At 36.9% G+C, this 18711-nt stretch overlaps 1 protein-coding gene across 15 annotated transcripts in view; it reads right to left on the bottom strand.

Moving 5' to 3' along the window:
• The window catches only part of DCLK2 (doublecortin like kinase 2), a 245858-nt gene that overhangs the window by 210092 nt on the left and 17055 nt on the right, over positions 1-18711 (bottom strand). For all 15 annotated transcript variants that reach the window (XM_077846329.1, XM_077846330.1, XM_077846332.1 and 12 more), the window contains exon 2: positions 11958-12292. In XM_077846329.1, the coding sequence (XP_077702455.1) occupies positions 11958-12292 (335 nt within the window). The remainder of the gene's footprint in view (positions 1-11957; positions 12293-18711) is intronic.

Genomic DNA, 18711 nt, shown 5'->3' with positions numbered 1-18711 from the left:
TGTGCATTTTTCCATGCAACAAATTAAGTATGTGCATTGGGCCTGGCTATCATGTCTTGTCTTTTTATAAGGCTCTCCCAGCTACAGAAATACTGCAGCACAGGCCAGTGGCATTGCCAACTAGGACAACTTTTTGTCTACAGCTCTGATACTCTCTCAAATTCGAAAATACTGGAGTCTCTTCCAGTAACCTACCTCTAGGAATCTACGCCAAGGAAAGGAAATGATCCAAAACATGTTAAATCTTTAAACAGCAAGATGATCAGAGGATAAAAGAATGAGAAACTGAAAATAACTCAAATGCCTAACAATAGGTGAAATATATTATGGTGTGTCTAGCTATTGGAACAGTCATTTATGAAATATGAAGATTATGTAAGAGTATGATTAATAAATGAAAAAAGGAAACACGACCACACATAAAAATCATGTTATGTAAAAAACTATGTGTATATGTATATTTAAATTGCATTAACAAAATTGATATTAGTTGTTCTGTTTAGGAAATAGAATGAGGTTTGGGACTAAGGGCAGATGTGAAAAGAAATGTTCAGTCTTTGCACTTCTTTTAATTGTTTGTAGAGGAATTGAAAAATGGATCATCCAAAAATGTACACCTTTGGCCTGCAGATTATTTCAAGATGAAAATAATCAAGGCCCAAAAGACTCAAAAGAAACTTTGATTTTCCCCCAGCTGCCTAAAAAAATTTAGGTATAGGACATGCTCCAGAACAGGAGTTATCCCCCCCGCCAAATAACTATAATATGATATGAACTAGGTAGTAGACAGGATAGAGCCTATCAAGGCCTGTTTATCCAAAGTCCTCTCTACGTACCACTGTTTCTGGATGGCTCAGGAGACATTTGTTTACTCAGCAATTAATCTTTCCTGTCTTCCTGCGAATTTCCTTGCTTCTCTTTGAAGCTTGGGACTCCCATTCCCTTTCTCCTTGGTCTAGAATGACATGTATACCTCATGTTGCCTGGTTTTGGAATCTCACATTTTTTCCCCTCTTTTCTCCCTTTTGAAAATTAAGGTATAAATTACATACAGTAAAGTACACAAATATTAAGCAAACAACTTGATAAGCATTTCCATTTGTGTATCCCTCTATAAAATCTACTCAGATCAAGCTATAGAGCATGCATTTCTAACATCCCAGCAGACTCACTTATCCATCCCACTAGCAGTAACATCCTGGAAAAAAACTATAATTCTCACCTATATCAACCCAGATCACTGGGGAGGGGCAGGGAGGGGAGGTAATTTTTTTAAATTTAAGTGTAATTAACATACAGTGTTATATTAGTTTCAGGTGTACAAGAGTGATTCAACAATTCTATACATTACTTAGTACTCATCAAGATAAGTGTTTTCTTGGCCCTCTTTACCTATTGCATACCTCCCCTCAACCACCTCCCCTCTGGCAATCATCAGGTTTATTCTCTGTATTTAAGAGTCTGTTTTTTTTTTGTTTGTTTGTTTTGCTTCTTAAATTCCATATATAAGTGAAATCATATGGTATTTATGTTTCCTGACTTGCTTCATTTAGCATTATATCCTCTAGGTCCATCCTGAAATCTCATGACTAGGTGGATTCCCTGTATGTACAAAATTAAACATGATTTTCTCCTGTTAATTTGCCCCATGTCAACTTAATTCTTAGGTCAGCCAGAAGAATATTAAAATAGAGGGAGGATCCCTGGGTGGCTCAGCGGTTTGGCGTCTGCCTTTGGCCCAGGGCGTGATCCTGGAGTCCCGGGATCGAGTCCTACATCGGGCTCCCTGCATGGAGCCTGCTTCTCCCTCTGCCTGTGTCTCTGCTTCTGTGTGTTTCTCATGAATAAATAAATAAAATCTTTTTAAAAATATTAAAATAGAGGGAAATTTTTTTTCCTCCTCAACATACAGATTTTCCCATAGAAATGTACTGATTTTACTTGAGTAATTTTCTCTTAAAAAAAAAAAAAAAAAACAGGGCAACCTGGGTGGCTCAGCAGGGCAACCCAGGTGGCTCAGCGGTTTAGCGCGGCCTTTAGCCCAGGGCGTGATCCTGGAGACCAGGGATCAAGTCCCACGTCGGGCTCCCTGCATGGAGCCTGCTTCTCCCTCTGCCTGTGTCTCTACCCCTCTGTGTGTGTGTCTCTCTCATGAATAAATAAAATCTTAAAAAAAAAAAAAAACAGGCATAAAAAATATGGATAAGAATACTCAATTAAAAAGTGTTAAAATGGAAGGAATCTGCATTTACTTTTCGTATATTTTCTACAGTTCAGCAGTCATATTCTTTAACTGAAAAAATTAAAATCTGGGGGATCCCTGGGTGGCTCAGCATTTTAGCGCCTGCCTTCGGCCCAGGGTGTGATCCTGGAGACCCGAGATCGAGTCCCACGTCGAGCTCCCTGCATGGAGCCTGCTTCTCTCTCTCTCTCTCTCTCTGTGTGTGTCTCTCACGAATAAATGAATAAAATCTTATTAAAAAGTTTCAAAAATTAAATCTATGAAATAATTCTAGAAGTCATCTTTTTGTCAAGCATGTAATTAGTCCTTAACCTATTTTTTCATTTTTTCAAATCCTACTCAAAGAATTTTGACACACGATGTATAATTACACAAATTGTAGATAAGCCCCAGGTAAAAGTGCGTCATTCTAAAACCTATTAAAAAAAATCTGAAATAACCTGATTAGCTTATTAGCTATCTTATCCCTCATCTTTATCACTAAAGCCTTTCACAGAGCCTGACCGCAGAAGGCTTCCAGCAAAGCTGTGAAGTGTATATTCCAGCTCCACCACCAGCTGTGAGATTTTAAATAATAGGTTACTTTATTTCTATTTTAATTTCTCCAATGTAAAATGGGAATTATAATACCTAACTCTCAAGGTTGTGAGGATTAGCAGAAAAGACGAATATAAAGCACTAATACCTGACGTAGTAAGCTATTATCTTTTATCTAGTAGCTAATTAAGCTGTTAGGTATTATTCTAAGCATTGTAAAATACATATGTAACAAAATGTATTTTTAATAATCAATTATTATAATCACTGCAAAATACAACTATAACAAAAATGAAATGAATTTAACACAATTTTATGATCCACACATTACTCCAGTTTAGACATCAAAGGATAAATAAACCAAAGAGTTTGCAGTGATGTCATTTTAACATACACACTTAAAATCTGCTTAGATCAGGAATCAGAGAACAAATGAATGTTTTCTCCCTTTCTATATACCTGAACTTTCTGAAGTGCTGAAAATCCCACTCTAGTTACTCTCATTTTGATTCCTGATTGGGATAAATTTTCCATTGCTTGAGACAGAGCAGGACTCCCCACACTTTAGAAGTATGAATGTATCTAATAAGACAAAAGACAGTCACCTGGATCTCTATTATCCACAAAAACAAAATGTATGCATTGGGCGCAGTGTGAGAATTAAAACCAAACTGTCCTCCATCTACTTCAAGGAAAAACTGTATCAGGATCAAATGAAGCATAAAAAAAATTTTAAAGTAGATATCAGTTGTTTGATTTTTATGGAGCAACGTTTGAGAAGAGATTGCTTTAAATAAGAATGGTCAGGTCATTACAAAAAAAATGAATCCTCACTAGAAACTGTGATGCCAAAGAAAGTACAAAAATAAGTTGTTATTCATATTACAGCACTCATAAAATAACTAAACTTTTTAAAAAGTGAAGATGGAAACCTTCATAAACACTGATAAGACGAAGGCACTCAAGAGGTTTCCATGATCCCCAAGGAGGATCCCACTGCATGTGGGTATCCAAAGATTGGCAGTGGTCCCAAAGTCTGGAAGTATTTTATCCCCAAGAATCAACTGCAAGCAATTTCTGAGTCTGTTTTGCCTCTGCCCATGACAAGAATCAACTTGTTCCAAAATTCTACTAAATATGTTTCTTTTATGTTAAAGCTCTGCTGTTTCTGGGAAAGCTAAAAGCTAGAATTTTTTACACATGTGGACAAAAGCTATATTTGGACCTCTTATTCTCTTAACAGAATAAAGACGGTTTTAAAGAACTCCCCCTGCTGCAGTTTATTATAAGAATGTAACTCTTTCAAACAATTTTAAAAGTAAACTTCATTCTCGTATCCAATTCCTTTAATTTAAAAACTCAAGATTTTATTTATTTATTTATTTTAATAGATTTTATTTATTATTCATGAGAGAGAGAGAGAGAGAGAGAGAGGCAGAGACACAGGCAGAGGGAGAAGCAGGCTCTATGCAGGGAGCCTGACGTGGGATTCGATCCCGGGTCTCCAGGATCATGCCCTGGGCTGAAGGCGGTGCTAAACCGCTGAGCCACCTGGGCTGCCCTCAAGATTTTATTTAAAAAGAAAAACATTTAATCTAAATTAATTGCAAGTTAAGAAAACTACTGAAGAGAACAGTCATGACTTCTATTTACAGATCTTTTTCTCTAGTCATTTTATCTATAAGCACATAAGTTGTATTTTTTAAAAACTGATAATCTTAACATACTTTTAAGTATTAGTTAAAATTTAACATATTTTTAAAGTATTAAATAGTTAAAACTCCACAATATTAAATCACGATTTCTTACACTTCTCTTTAAATACATGTAAAAACCACTTGGGATATCTTTATTTAATCCCCTGTAAAGCTGTACTACTTAGCTTTATGTTAGCGTCATACAACAAAGGCAAATGGATTGAAATCCAGGACAACAAAAACTATAAACCATGACACGCTGACACACCTGCCTTCCTAAGTAAGAAGTAGACAGACAGGCTAGGAGAACATCTATAAGTTTTGAAATAAAGTTTAGCATGTGGCCTAAGTGGTAACAAAAACATTCAAACAAGTATTTCTTTTTGAATCCTTTCATTTATTTGACAACACAATTTCTGAAACTTAGCTCTATTGACCTTTTGGTCTCCAAAGAATTACACTGTGTCTATTCTGTGCACTGGAGGATACATTTTTTTTGTTTGTTTGTTTTTAATTTTTATTTATTTATGATAGAGAGAGAGAGAGAGAGAGAGAGAGGCGCAGAGACACAGGCAGAGGGAGAAGCAGGCTCCATGCACCGGGAGCCCGACGTGGGATTCGATCCCGGGTCTCCAGGATCGCGCCCTGGGCCAAAGGCAGGCGCCAAACCGCTGCGCCACCCAGGGATCCCGCACTGGAGGATACATAGCAGCATTCCCGGCCTCTACCTGCTACATGCCAGCGGAATCCCCATCCCCAGTGATGGCATCAAAAAAAGACTCCACGGTATGGGCGACAGATGGTAACCACTTTATTGTGGTGAGTACTGTGTCATGTATAGAACTGTCAAATCACTAAGCTGTACACCTGAAACTAATATAACATTGTATGTCAACTGTACTTCAATAATAAAAATTAAAAAAAAAAAAAAAAGATTCCAGACACTGCTAAATGTCTCCTGGAGGTGAAATTATAGCCAGTTGAGAACTTCTGCTCTACACTAAAGAAAACACAAAAGTTAACATGGATAAAACCCTAAAACATGGGCAGCTCCAGTGGCTCAGCGGTTTAGCGCCGCCTTCAGCCCGGGGTGGGATCCTGGAGACCTGGGAGAGAGTCCCATGTCAGGCTCCCTGCATGGAGCCTGCTTGTGTCTCTGCCTGTGTCTCTCTATCTCCCATAAATAAGTAAAATCTTAAAAAAACAAAACAAAACCCTAAAACATTATTTTAGTTGAAGTGATTTTATAAAGAGATAAAAAATGCATGAGTCAGTTGTACTAATTAAGTCAGACCTGGTGAATGAAGTCCATACTACTAGGAAGATGTGATCATCCATTCTGATGGAAGAGAAGTAAGTTCAAGGGACATTGTTTTAACAACAGTATTGCTACTGGCAAATGATATTTTAATCAGGAAAGCTTTCAAGCCCATAAAAGATCACCAGGGCCCCTTAAAGACTCTAGGATAGGTGTCAGGATGAGATCAGTGACCGTTCATGATGAACTGCCTATAAATTGTTAAATCTCTACTGTGTTAAAGATCAGATTAATTCAGGATGAAAACAACACATGTGAGCAGTAAGTAACCAAGAAAAAAAACATAAAAGTTAAGACACCCTAACTTTTGTGCAGGAACAACTTATTTAACAGATCTTAGTTCCTTTCTCATTCCTTTCTCTTCACCTAAGCAAAGCTATCCTTTTATTGAAAATTTTCAAAGAACAGATCGTTTTACATACCCATAAAAAAGATCATTTTATGAAATAAGGTTTGCATTAATCTTAAGCATAAGACAAATTTCTTAGGCTATTTCAAAGCAAGAAATAAATAAATGTTCTCGTTGTAACACATATCAACCAAAAATTGGACTTCAAGTTTAAATAGTAATTCCAGTTTTTTTATCAGCATGCCAAGAAAACTATAGTATTTAAGGATACCTGGCACTCTGAAAATACAACATCCAGGGATCCCTGGGTGGCGCAGTGGCTTGGCGCCTGCCTTTGGCCCAGGGAGTGATCCTGGAGACCCGGGATCAAATCCCACGTCGGGCTCCTGGTGCATGGAGCCTGCTTCTCCCTCTGCCTGTGTCTCTGCCTCTCTCTCTGTGTGTGTGACTATCATAAATAAATAAAAAATAAAAAAAAAATACAACATCCAAAGCGTGTCTATCAAAAGTAAAATCCATAATTTTTCCAGAGAAATATTTTATTTAGAAGTTTTAAGAAGGGACTCCTGGGTGGCTAAGTGGTTGAGTGTCTGCCTTTGGCTCGGGACATGGTCCTGGAGTACCAGGTTTGAGTCCTGCATCGGGCTCCCTGCATGGAGCCTGCTTCTCCCTCCGCCTGTGTCTCTGCCTCTCTCTCTCTCTCTCTCTCTCTCTCTCTCTGTCTCTCATGAATAATAAAATATTTAAAAATAAACGTTTTAGGAAACAAAATAAATAAAAGTCTTAAGATACCTCTTTGCTTTGCACATTGGAAATAATGTAAGTTCTATAAGACATAAATAGTGATAAAAGTAATTCTTGTAACATTTTATAGCCAACATGCTAAAATTTTAAGGATTAACTCATAATGCTTTAATTTTTACAACTGATTGAAATCAGTCTTGTTTTCCATCTTGGTGCTTGACTTTTTTTTGCTTCTAAGCAGACATGAAAAAGTAGTGGAAATCAGAACAGCAAACTTCTGATTTCTGATGACAACTATAATTGTGTTTCCTTCTAAATTAGTTTAAAAAAAATTCCCTCTACTTTTCTTTCTTAACACAAAATTGAAAACATACTACAGTTTTTTTTTTCTTTCCACTCAACATTTTCCTAAGTCTTTACATATCCTCCAAACATAATTTTCAATGGCCATGACTATATTCTACAGTAATATCAATTAGTTGTTGTCTATATTAGGGATTTTAAATTGTTTTCAATCTTTTGCTCTTATTGCTGAAATGAAAATTCCTATGCATAATTATATTTACATTTCAGGTTATTTTGGATAAATTCCTAGAACTTAATTTACAAGTTCAAATAGCAAGAACATTTGTATAATTGCACAAAACAAATTGCTTTCCATAAAGATTATGAAATGCATACTTCCATCATTCTTTGAAAATGCCAATTCACTGCATATCCACAAATAATAAACATTTTTAAAAACCTGTCCATTTTAAATATCAAAAATATCCCATTGCTCTAATTTTTTTTAGAGATAGAATTATAAATAATAAGTATAAAAAATGTTCAATCTTTTCAAGTAGTCTGTGTCCTTTTTTACCCATCTTGCATTACAATGTTGTTTTTTTCATTTTAAACTACTCTAAGGGCAGCCCAGGTGGCTCAGCGGTTTAGCAATCTCATGAATAAATATATAAATAATTTTTTTAAAGATTTTATTTATTAATTCATGAGAGGCACACAGAGAGGGAGAGGCAGAGACACAGGCAGAGGGAGAAGCAGGCTCCATGCAGAGAGCCCGACGTGGGACTCGATCCCGGGGTCTCCAGGATCACACCCCAGGCTGCAGGCGGCACTAAACTGCTGCGCCACCGGGGCTGCCCAATAATTTTTTTTAAAAAAATAAAATAAAATAAACTACTATAACTCAATATAAAAGATATAAACCTTGCTTATGACATCTAGAAGTTTTTATATTTTACGTTGTCCAGTCAACCTTCCCCTTGTGATTTTCCAAAATTTTTATGCTTAGAAAAATCCTTTCCCATTTCAACCTATTGACATATTTTCTTTTAGTTCTTTTGTTTCATTTGACATCTATATTTTCTTTTTTTTTTTTTTTGACATCTATATTTTCAAAACACCTGGAATTTATTTTTGCTATGGTATAAGGATGATGATTTAATATCTGGTAGCGTAAGAGCCCATTAATCATTATTTCCAAAATTCTCCTGCCTCTTTTTCCAGATTAGCTTTTGAAATCACTTAGGTTATTCTTCCCTCCACCCCCAAAAAATCTCATTTAGATTCTTATTGAAATTGAAATTAAACTATAAATTAAAATTAAGGAGAATATATAGAAGAACGTTGAATAGTGGTGCTGCCAGACGATTATCCCATAGAAACGAGACAGTCATAGAAATACTTCCAGTGGTGTATGTATTTGTTTACACCAAATACATAGGCTTTTTGTTTCAGATAGTATTTTTTAGAAGTGTATTAGAGAACTCACCTTCCATTTGTTACAGAATCTTTAACTGAATGTCAATTTTGTATTTTATCAAATGTCTCTGTAGCATTTCTGGGATTCCATGTACCATTATGCTTTATTCTCTAGATCTCATGTATAAAGATGTTTCTTTCTTTAGTTCCTGTCATTAAGTCCTACTCTTAGCAATGTAGTCTTCTTTAATATGTGGTTTATTTGGGGTTGCTTGTGCTTTAGTTAACATTTTTACATATTGATATTTCTAGTCTGGAGTCTTTCTGAAGATACTTTTTTTTGGATAATTATTAAAATTTCAATGATTACCCATTTCAATTAGATGTTCAACTTCTGCATTTCACTTCCATTTTCCCTGAATAATATTCATTTAGAGATTTCTAAGTCAGAGTCTCAATTTTTAAAATCTCATCTGCATTTACTGTTCATATGACTGACATTCAGGTTTTTGAATTTGGCATATTTATGATTTCCATTTTTCTTTTTGTTAAGTGTCTTAAATGTTTGTCTCTATATTTCCTGTCTTCCTGTGTCAACCAAGAATTAGTTATTTGACTTAACCAAATCTTTTATTCTAATTCATTTTCATTTACTTGCAGAATGAATCTTAAGTTGTTTTGTGTCGTGCTGTGCTATTAACTCACTTTTTAAAGCATCTCTTTCCATTCATCCTGTGAAACCTATCTTGGGCAGACTGCTATGAAGTGTCATGCTTTCCAATAGTCTATTTAATTAATCAGAAAAGTCATTATAACCTTACTCTACTGGAATTTTTAGAACCTATTTTTTTTAAATTTTGTTTATGTTTCAGGAGGCAATCGACTAACTAGATCTGGTGTTAGGAAATTAGAAAACTACTTTGTGTTTTTCCAGAAGGCACTGCTCCAGTGTTTCATTCTTAGCACCATACCAGCTGAACACTTCAGAATAAATTAAGTGTGTTATAGGGAGAAAACAAAATGGGATGAAGAAACAAATTGAATGCTGGAAACTATAATGTTTAACACAGTGTGAATACAAACAATTTAATGAAATTAGGAAAAAATACACTTCAGAAGCTACGTGTTTCTCTTTAGAAATGATAATCTAATTGTGGCAAAACTCAATATTCGTGCATTCTTGAAATTTGCCCAATTTTTCTTATTAGCCCATTACATTTCCTAGTATGTTATTACCATAATTTGGCTTGCTTTTTCCTATGTAATTTGTGTATATTTTTCAGAAATGTTGATTAACGGGGCATCTGGGTGGTTCAGTTGGTTAAGTGTCAGACTCTTGATTTCAGTTCAGGTCATGATCTCAGGGGTTGTGACACTGAACCCCATTTCGGGCTGTGTGCTGGGTGTGGAACCTACTTGGAATTCTCTCTCCCTCTCCCTCTTCTCCACCCCCCTCCACACACACGTGCACTATCTCTCTCTTAAAAAAACAAAAAAAAAAACAAAACAAAACAAAAAAACAGAAAAGAAATCCTGATTAAATAGCTCCCCACTGTGCCCTATGAAATTCACACAGACATTCTTATGAAAGTACTTTTTTGTTTTTTTTTTTGTTTTTTTTTTAATTTTTTTAAATTTTTATTTATTTATGATAGTCATCACAGAGAGAGAGAGAGAGAGAGGCAGAGACACAGGCAGAGGGAGAAGCAGGCTCCATGCACCAGGAACCCGACGTGGGACTCGATCCTGGGTCTCCAGGATCGCACCCTGGGCCAAAGGCAGGCGCTAAACTGCTGCGCCACCCAGGGATCCCTATGAAAGGACTTTTTTGAAATGCATTTTCCATATCACATGTAGGTGGGGAGGAAAGGCTTTTCTAAAAATGTTAAATATCTTTAATTTTGACTCCTGTGATTTACCAAACCCATAATCACTCTACTAGTCAATAGGTGTTCTTATTCTTAAACAGAGAACCTCTCATTTAATATAGGAAGCCTCTTGAAGTTACACTTTTCCCTCGAAGTCTACATTTCCCTGACATCCAAAAAATAAGTAATCCAATTAAAAAATGGGCAAAAGACATGAATAGATATTTTTCAAAAGAAGATATACAGATGGCCAACAGACACATGAAAAGATGCTCAACATCAGTCTTCATCAGGGAAATACAAATCAAAACTACAGTAAGATACCATCTCACACCTGTCAGAATGGTTAAAATAAAAAACACAAGAAACAGCAGTGTTGGCAAGGATGTGGATGAAAAGGAACCCTCTTACACTGTTGGCAGGACTGCAAAATGGTGCAGCCATTCTGGAAAATGCACGGAAGTCATTCAAAAAGTTAAAATTTGAACTACCATATGATCCAGCAATTACACTAGAGGTATTTACCCAAAGAATACAAAGATACTAATTCAAAGGGATACGTGCACTCAGATAGTTATAGCGGCACTGTCAACGATAGCCAAATTATGGCAAGAGCCCAAGTGTCCATTGTGGTATATACTTGTGGTATATATGTACAATAAACTATTACTCAGCCATGAAAAAAAATGAAATCTTGCCATTTGGAACAACATGGTTGGAGCTAGAGAGTATTATGCTAAGCAAAATAAGCCAGAGAAAGACAAAATGCCATATGATTTCACTCATATAGAAATTTAAGAAACGGGATCCCTGGGTGGCGCAGCAGTTTGGCGCTTGCCTTTGGCCCAGGGCACAATCCTGGAGACCCGGGATCGAATCCCATGTCGGGTTCCCGGTGCATGGAGCCTGCTTCTCCCTCTGCCTGTGTCTCTGCCTCTCTGTGTGTGTGACTATCATAAATAAATAAAAATTAAAAAAAAAAGAAATTTAAGAAACAAATAAGGAACAGAAAATAAAAGAGAGAGAGAGGCAAACCAAGAAACGGACTCTCAACAACAGAGAACAAACTGGTGGTTACCAGAGGGGAGGTGGGTGGGGACAGGGGATGTGGATTAAGGAGGGCACTTGTAATGAACACCGGGTATTGTATAGAAGTGCTGAATCGCTATACTGTACAGTGGAAACTAATACCATGCCGTATGTTAACTGGAATTATTTAAATACAAACTAAAAAAAAAAGTTGTTTACATTTCCCTTTCAGTGACCATAAGAAGTACAGATTTCTCCACACTTTTGAGATATTTGAGCAAAGACATAGGTAAGCCACTTACATTTTTCATGATAAAAGCTAATACACACACACACACCCCCCTCTCAAATAGGAGTACTAGAATAATTTCTAGAGACTACAAAACTCTTACTGTCAAGTATGCAATCACCATGACACGGGGACAGTTTAAAAGTAAGATGGAGAGCTGGGGGCTAGTAAACGTCTTACCTGCTTTCCGTCCAGTGTGCAGAGCCTCTTGACCACCCCTGAATCTAGTTTAATGGCTTCGGTGATATCTGTCAAGACCTGTTCAAAGGAATGAGCAGTCTTCTTATTTAGAAGGATCCGCACAGCTTTTCTAGGCTTCACTCCACTTCGAATCACAGTCACTAATTTGGGTTTGATGAAATCTTTACTTTCTTTCACTTCACTCTTCACGGAGGAGGGAGCAGCCAAGGCTCGAGTTGTCCCACCCTTGATGTTCACAGACCAGTTCGGGTTAATATTTTTGGTGTAATCAACTTTACGAAATGGTTCATTTGATGCACACACGTAACTCTCACCTAAAAAGCAAAAAATCAGTTTTATTAGAATGATTATCCCACCACAGAAGCACTGTATCTTAAGAACAAAGGCTGGAGACCCATTAAGTGAACTCCTAAACTTAACAGGTTCACTGAAAGGGGGATTCACATCCTTTTCCTTGGCATTCTGCATACTACCTTCCCTTTCTATTTAAACATCTGGATTGGTTTTGAGAGAGGGAATAACACACATTACAGAATGAAAGCACTAGACAAATAAGACAAGAAAGACTTGGGCTTTACTCTGATCAAATACATCACCCTGTATAATTCCTCTGCACTTTGGTTCCTATTATCATTGTCTATGACTTGAAGCTGTTGAATCAGCTGAATTCTAGAGTACTTCCTAATCCCCAAACCATTCACTAACGTAACTTTAAAAAAAAAATCTCATTCTAGAAGAAATAATTATATCACAAAATAATATATATATATAATAATATATCCATAGAAAGAAATAAAACCATTTTTCTCCTTTCAACTACAAATTTCAGTCCTAATTGAAGAATGATGGCTCCATCTTCACATAGCTGCCTAAAATATATTTAGTCGTAGTATCATTGAAGAAAGAGGGATCCCTGGGTGGCTCAGCGGTTTCGCGCCTGCCTTTGGCCCAGGGCGTGATCCTGGAGTCCCGGGATCGAGTCCCACGTCGGGCTCCCGGTGTGGAGCCTGCTTCTCCCTCTGCCTGTATCTCTACCCCTCTCTCTCTCTCTCTCTCATGAATAAATAAATAAATCTTTAAAAAAAATAAAATAAATAATCTTTTAACAAAATAAAAATGTGTTCATTATTCATGCTGCCTTCTGCTTAATTTTTATTGAGTAAAACACTAAAACTATACTATTTATCCATTGGTTTACTAACTCAATGTTCATTACTTTTAAGTTCCAAAATTATAGTTGGAAAAATAATGATTTTTATAATTATATGTTGAAAATCATAATTCATAATTATATGTTTAAAAATCATAATTTTTCTTTCAGGAAACTCAGAAGTCACCCAATTCTTTTATCCTCACCTGTTTGGCACACAAAGCAAGAGGATTACACTCTAAGATTTTCTCTAAGATACCCTCTAACTCAAAAAGAATCAGGTACTTTTTCACATATTCAGTATAACAGTCTCGCACTTAATAGAATAATTATATGATACAAGCCGTAAGTGCGGTTCATGCTTAAAACAAAAATAACCAAAAACAGTAAAAGGCAATTCCTGAGGAAAAATTAATATAAATATCATATTTAACTATTATCAGGATGTTCTTAAAATCCTGATGAATGGAGAACTTAGAGACTCCCAAAGGCACATGAACAATTCAGTAACAGATCAGGCATATAAGAAGGGCCTAAAAAGAGGAGTAATGCCTTCTATTTAAAGGCAAAATTATGCCACTGTCCAAGAAAACTGGGGAACCAGTCACAGGTTCTACTGCTGCTTCCACACCACTAATCTGAAAGCTAGCACAACCATCGCCATTTAGATAGAGATTTTCCATCTCTGTAGGTTTATCTAAAATGACTTTTCACAGTGTAATCATCTGGGAAAATGGCATGTAATTTCAAATACATATGAATTTAATAAAATAGCACATCACATGCATTTATAAAGAGCAAAAATAAACACTTGTGATTTTGCTTTAATTTTATAGAGAACACAAGACTCATGTTGCAAAGCTCTAAATAAAATTTAATTACATGTTCTGACTCAAAATATTAAGATGGAAGAAGGAAAAGGAAATTTCAGTAAAAGACAGTAAATTTTTTTTTTAAGGGCAGGGAGCTGTCAGCTGAGGAAAAGCCTTTTCTCAATATAAAGGGAAAACACAGTGCTAAAAAGAAACAAAACAAGAGGAAATTTAGTATGTCGGATTTCCTTGATCAACCCTGCACAGTTGACATATCAACGAGATGAGCTGCCTTTTAAATTCATCTGTATTTTGCTTCTTTATACTGGTTCAGGACATCAGAATGAAAATAGGTAAAGGATGTCTGTCTTTTGGGCAATTTACACGTTTAATGCAATCCCTATCAAAATACCATGGACTTTCTTCAGAGAGTTAGAACAAATTATTTTAAGATTTGTGTGGAATCAGAAAAGACCCCGAATAGCCAGGGGAATTTTAAAAAAGAAAACCATATCTGGGGGCATCACAATGCCAGATTTCAGGTTGTACTACAAAGCTGTGGTCATCAAGACAGTGTGGTACTGGCACAAAAACAGACACATAGATCAGTGGAACAGAATAGAGAATCCAGAAGTGGACCCTGAACTTTATGGTGAACTAATATTCGATAAAGGAGGAAAGACTATCCATTGGAAGAAAGTCTCTTCAATAAATGGTGCTGGGGAAATTGGACATCCACATGCAGAAGAATGAAACTAGACCACTCTCCTTCACCATACACAAAGATAAACTCAAAATGGATGAAAGATCTAAATGTGAGACAAGATTCCATCAAAATTCTAGCGGAGAACACAGGCAACACCCTTTTTGAACTCGGCCACAGTAACGTCTTGCAAGATACATCCACGAAGGCAAAAGAAACAAAAGCAAAAATGAACTATTGGGACTTCATCAAGATAAGAAGCTTTTGCACAGCAAAGGATACAGTCAACAAAATTCAAAGACAACCTACAGGATGGGAGAAGATATTTGCAAATGACATATCAGATAAAGGGCTAGTTTCCAAGATCTATAAAGAACTTCTTAAACTCAACAGCAAAGAAACAAACAATCCAATCATGAAATGGGCAAAAGACATGAAGAGAAATCTCACAGAGGAAGACATAGACATGGCCAACACGCACATGAGAAAATGCTCTGTATCATTGGCCATCAGGGAAATACAAATCAAAACCACAATGAGATCCCACCTCATACCAGTGAGAATGGGGAAAATTAACAAGGCAGGAAACCACAAATGTTGGAGAGGATGCAGAGAAAAGGGAACCCTTTTACACTGTTGGTGGGAATGTGAACTGGTGCAGCCACTCTGGGAAACTGTGTGGAGGTTCCTCAAAGAGATAAAAATAGACCTGCCCTACAACCCAGCAATTGCACTGTTGGGGATTTACCCCAAAGATACGGATGCAGTGAAACGCCGGGACACCTGCACCCCGATGTTTCTAGCAGCAATGTCCACAATAGCCAAACTGTGGAAGGAGCCTTGGTGTCCATCGAAAGATAAAGGGACAAAGAAGCTGTGGTCTATGTATACAATGGAATATTCCTCAGCCATTAGAAACGACAAATACCCACCATTTGTTTCAACGTGGATGGAACTGGAGGGTATTATGCTGAGTGAAGTAAGTCAATCAGAGAAGGACAAACATTATATGGTCTCATTCATTTGGGGAATACAAAAAATAGTGAAAGGGAATATAAGGGAAGGGAGAAGAAATGTGTGGGAAATATCAGAAAGGGAGACAGAACATAAAGACTGCTAACTCTGGGAAACAACTAGGGGTGGTGGAAGGGGAGGAGGGCGGGGGGTGGGGGTGAATGGGTGACGGGCACTGAGGGGGGCACTTGACGGGATGAGCACTGGGTGTTATTCTGTATGTTGGCAAATTGAACACCAATAAAAAATAAATTTATTATAAAAAAAGGATGTCTGTCTTTTAATTTGTTTATATGTAGTTACAGATACATTTTAATTCCTTCTCTCTCCTCCTCCCTTCATATTGTTTCTATTAAAAACTCCTACATCAGTTCTATAATATGTAAAGTTTTGAACCAGCAGATACCCATGTTGGCATCCTTGGCATACCACATTTCAGCACAATGGTTCAAGACACAGTTTTGAGGTCACACCTGTGTTTCCATATACTGGGCACATAAAGCCCTGCAATAGAGAGGTCATACCTTGGTAACCACAGCAACCAAGATACCCAGGCTAGCTTCCTTTGTGATGTCCCCACCCTGATCAAACAATCTCCTGATGGTAATTTTGTCAATTACATAGATTTGCCTATTAGGAGAGAACATGTTGACAAAACAATTTAAGATTTTGGTTCCGTGGGTAGTTATAGCTCTTGCTGTTAACAAAACAGCAAATTATTATTGTTAGGTGCTAAGCACCTGTAAGATTGATTAGAACCAATCAGCCGCCCTTCAACCAGATTCTTGCTACTATAGAGATATGTTACCCCCCCACCAACTTGTCACTTCCTCCTTCCTTCCCATCCTGGTAGGAACATTACTTCCCTGAAACTTACTCAGCTAGAAACCTTAGGCATCATCCTTCACTCTTGTGGCTTCCCTATATACTACATTTTGAAATCAAGCTCTGTCCATTCTATTTTCTAAATATTTCTCAAAACGTCCACCCTCTGAGCTCTCACCACCACCCACTGCCTACTTGGATCAATGCAAGAATCTTGTGTTTTCTGCTCATTCCCCAATAACATAACAAACAGCAGCGCATTTTATGCTATTGATACAGCTGAAAGTAATTCTAAAGTAATGAATTCTTCATTCTAAAGTAATGAATTTTATATACTTGTAAAATACTACATCCTGAAAGGATTTTTAAAAGGATTTTTGCCAGGGATCCCTGGGTGGCTCAGCGGTTTGGCGCCTGCCTTTGCTCCAGGGTGCAATCCTGGAGTCCTGGGATCAAGTCCCACGTCAGGCTCCCGGCATGGAGCCTGCTTCTCCCTCTGCCTCCCTCTCTCATGAATAAATAAATAAAAATTTAAAAAAAGAAGTGTTGGGATCCCTGGGTGGCGCAGCAGTTTGGCGCCTGCCTTTGGCCCAGGGCGCGATCCTGGAGACCCGGGATCGAATCCCACATCGGGCTCCCGGTGCATGGAGCCTGCTTCTCCCTCTGCCTGTGTCTCTGCGCCTCTCTCTCTCTCTGGGACTATCATAAATAAATAAAAATTTAAAAAAAAAAAAAAAAAAAAAAAAATAAAAATAAAAATAAAAAAAGAAGTGTTTAAAAATAAAAAATAAATAAATAAATAAATAAATAAATAAATAAATAAATAAAAGGATTTTTGCCAATACAAACTATATTCACCCAAGAAAGGAAAAGATAAGCATCTCATTTATAAATTAGAGTTAAACTAATATATAAACATGCACATACAGATATAATACACACATAAATACGAAAAATAAAACTGTCTCTTTAGTCCAGAATTGATCTGACATTAACAGCTAGATCTCAATATTATCATAAGCTGCTCTGATGCTCACAGACTGACCTGTGTTCTTCTCTGGGATATAATCCCATAGAATATCTGTATCAAATAAAGTCACTCTGAGACTATGGTAAAGTGACACAAAAACAAGTTCACTGTACAGTCCACTAAATACCAGATATCCCTCTCTTGCACTCAATGAGTGACTGCCACTTTTTTTTTTTCAATTACAGCTTTTTCCTCAATCTACTCTGTGCTCTCTGTAAGATTTAATGAGATGCTCAAAGAATTGCCCTTCCTTAACAGCACCCAATACAGAGCAAGTCCTTGCTTCCCCCAGACCCTTCCTGAAATTATCCAACCAAAGCCCAAATTCTATGATAAGTCTAACACCAGCTTACTGAGATCCCCTATGGTATCATACAATGTCCATTCTCTTTGCTGCAATGAGTAATAAACTCAACTGGTTCAACTATAGGTATATGCTTGATGGTCTCTGACTAAAGGAAACTAAGATACACACAAAACACTCATTGTCTTTCCTTCTTCCCATGAACAGTTCTTTGACTACAGGAGTTTAGGGGGAAGTCATTTTGGAAATTATGATCACATGAATACTATATACAAAGAAAATTTGCTTTACTAGAGAAAGAAGATAGGTAGAAGCATTACATAATTATAAAACTTAACTGTTTTCATACACAACAGAATAGGAAATCTTTGAATTTCCTTTAAGATTCTACAATGGCAGAGCTATGGCTTCTTAGCACTGGCATTTGTTCAGAGACACTTCATAGTTAGCAGGTGGTCAAATTAAGTTCTACAATGGTGTAATACAAACTGCATATTAACCATTAACGTTCATCCTTCCTCAACCCAAGAATATGCCTTTTCTTTAAGAGACAAGAGAATATTAAATGCTAGGAACTCCTCAATGTCTTGTCTCTGAAAACCTTCATCCCTACAAATGTTTTTCAGACTGTGCCAAATTTTTCCACCTTGTCTCCCTTTTCAGCAATAGGATAGCCACCTCCTATCGGATGTTGAGTCCCTCTACATGTTTCTGTGTCCTCATGCTGCAGTTTCAGAGACATTCTTCTTCTCTCCTCCATTGAACTAGGCAGCCCTCACTACAGGATTAGATACAAATACCTCCCACCTTGAACACACACAGATCCTCCCTCTCTTCATTCCTCATCCCACTCTACCTAATGTGCTTTTGGCTTCCATTCACTGCTGAGTTAAAA

This window comes from Canis aureus, chromosome 13, assembly GCF_053574225.1.
Source record: "Canis aureus isolate CA01 chromosome 13, VMU_Caureus_v.1.0, whole genome shotgun sequence".
NCBI classification, from domain to species: Eukaryota; Metazoa; Chordata; class Mammalia; order Carnivora; family Canidae; genus Canis; species Canis aureus.
The sequence above is the reverse complement of the archived record's forward strand: the minus strand, read 5'-3'. Positions and strand labels throughout refer to the sequence as shown.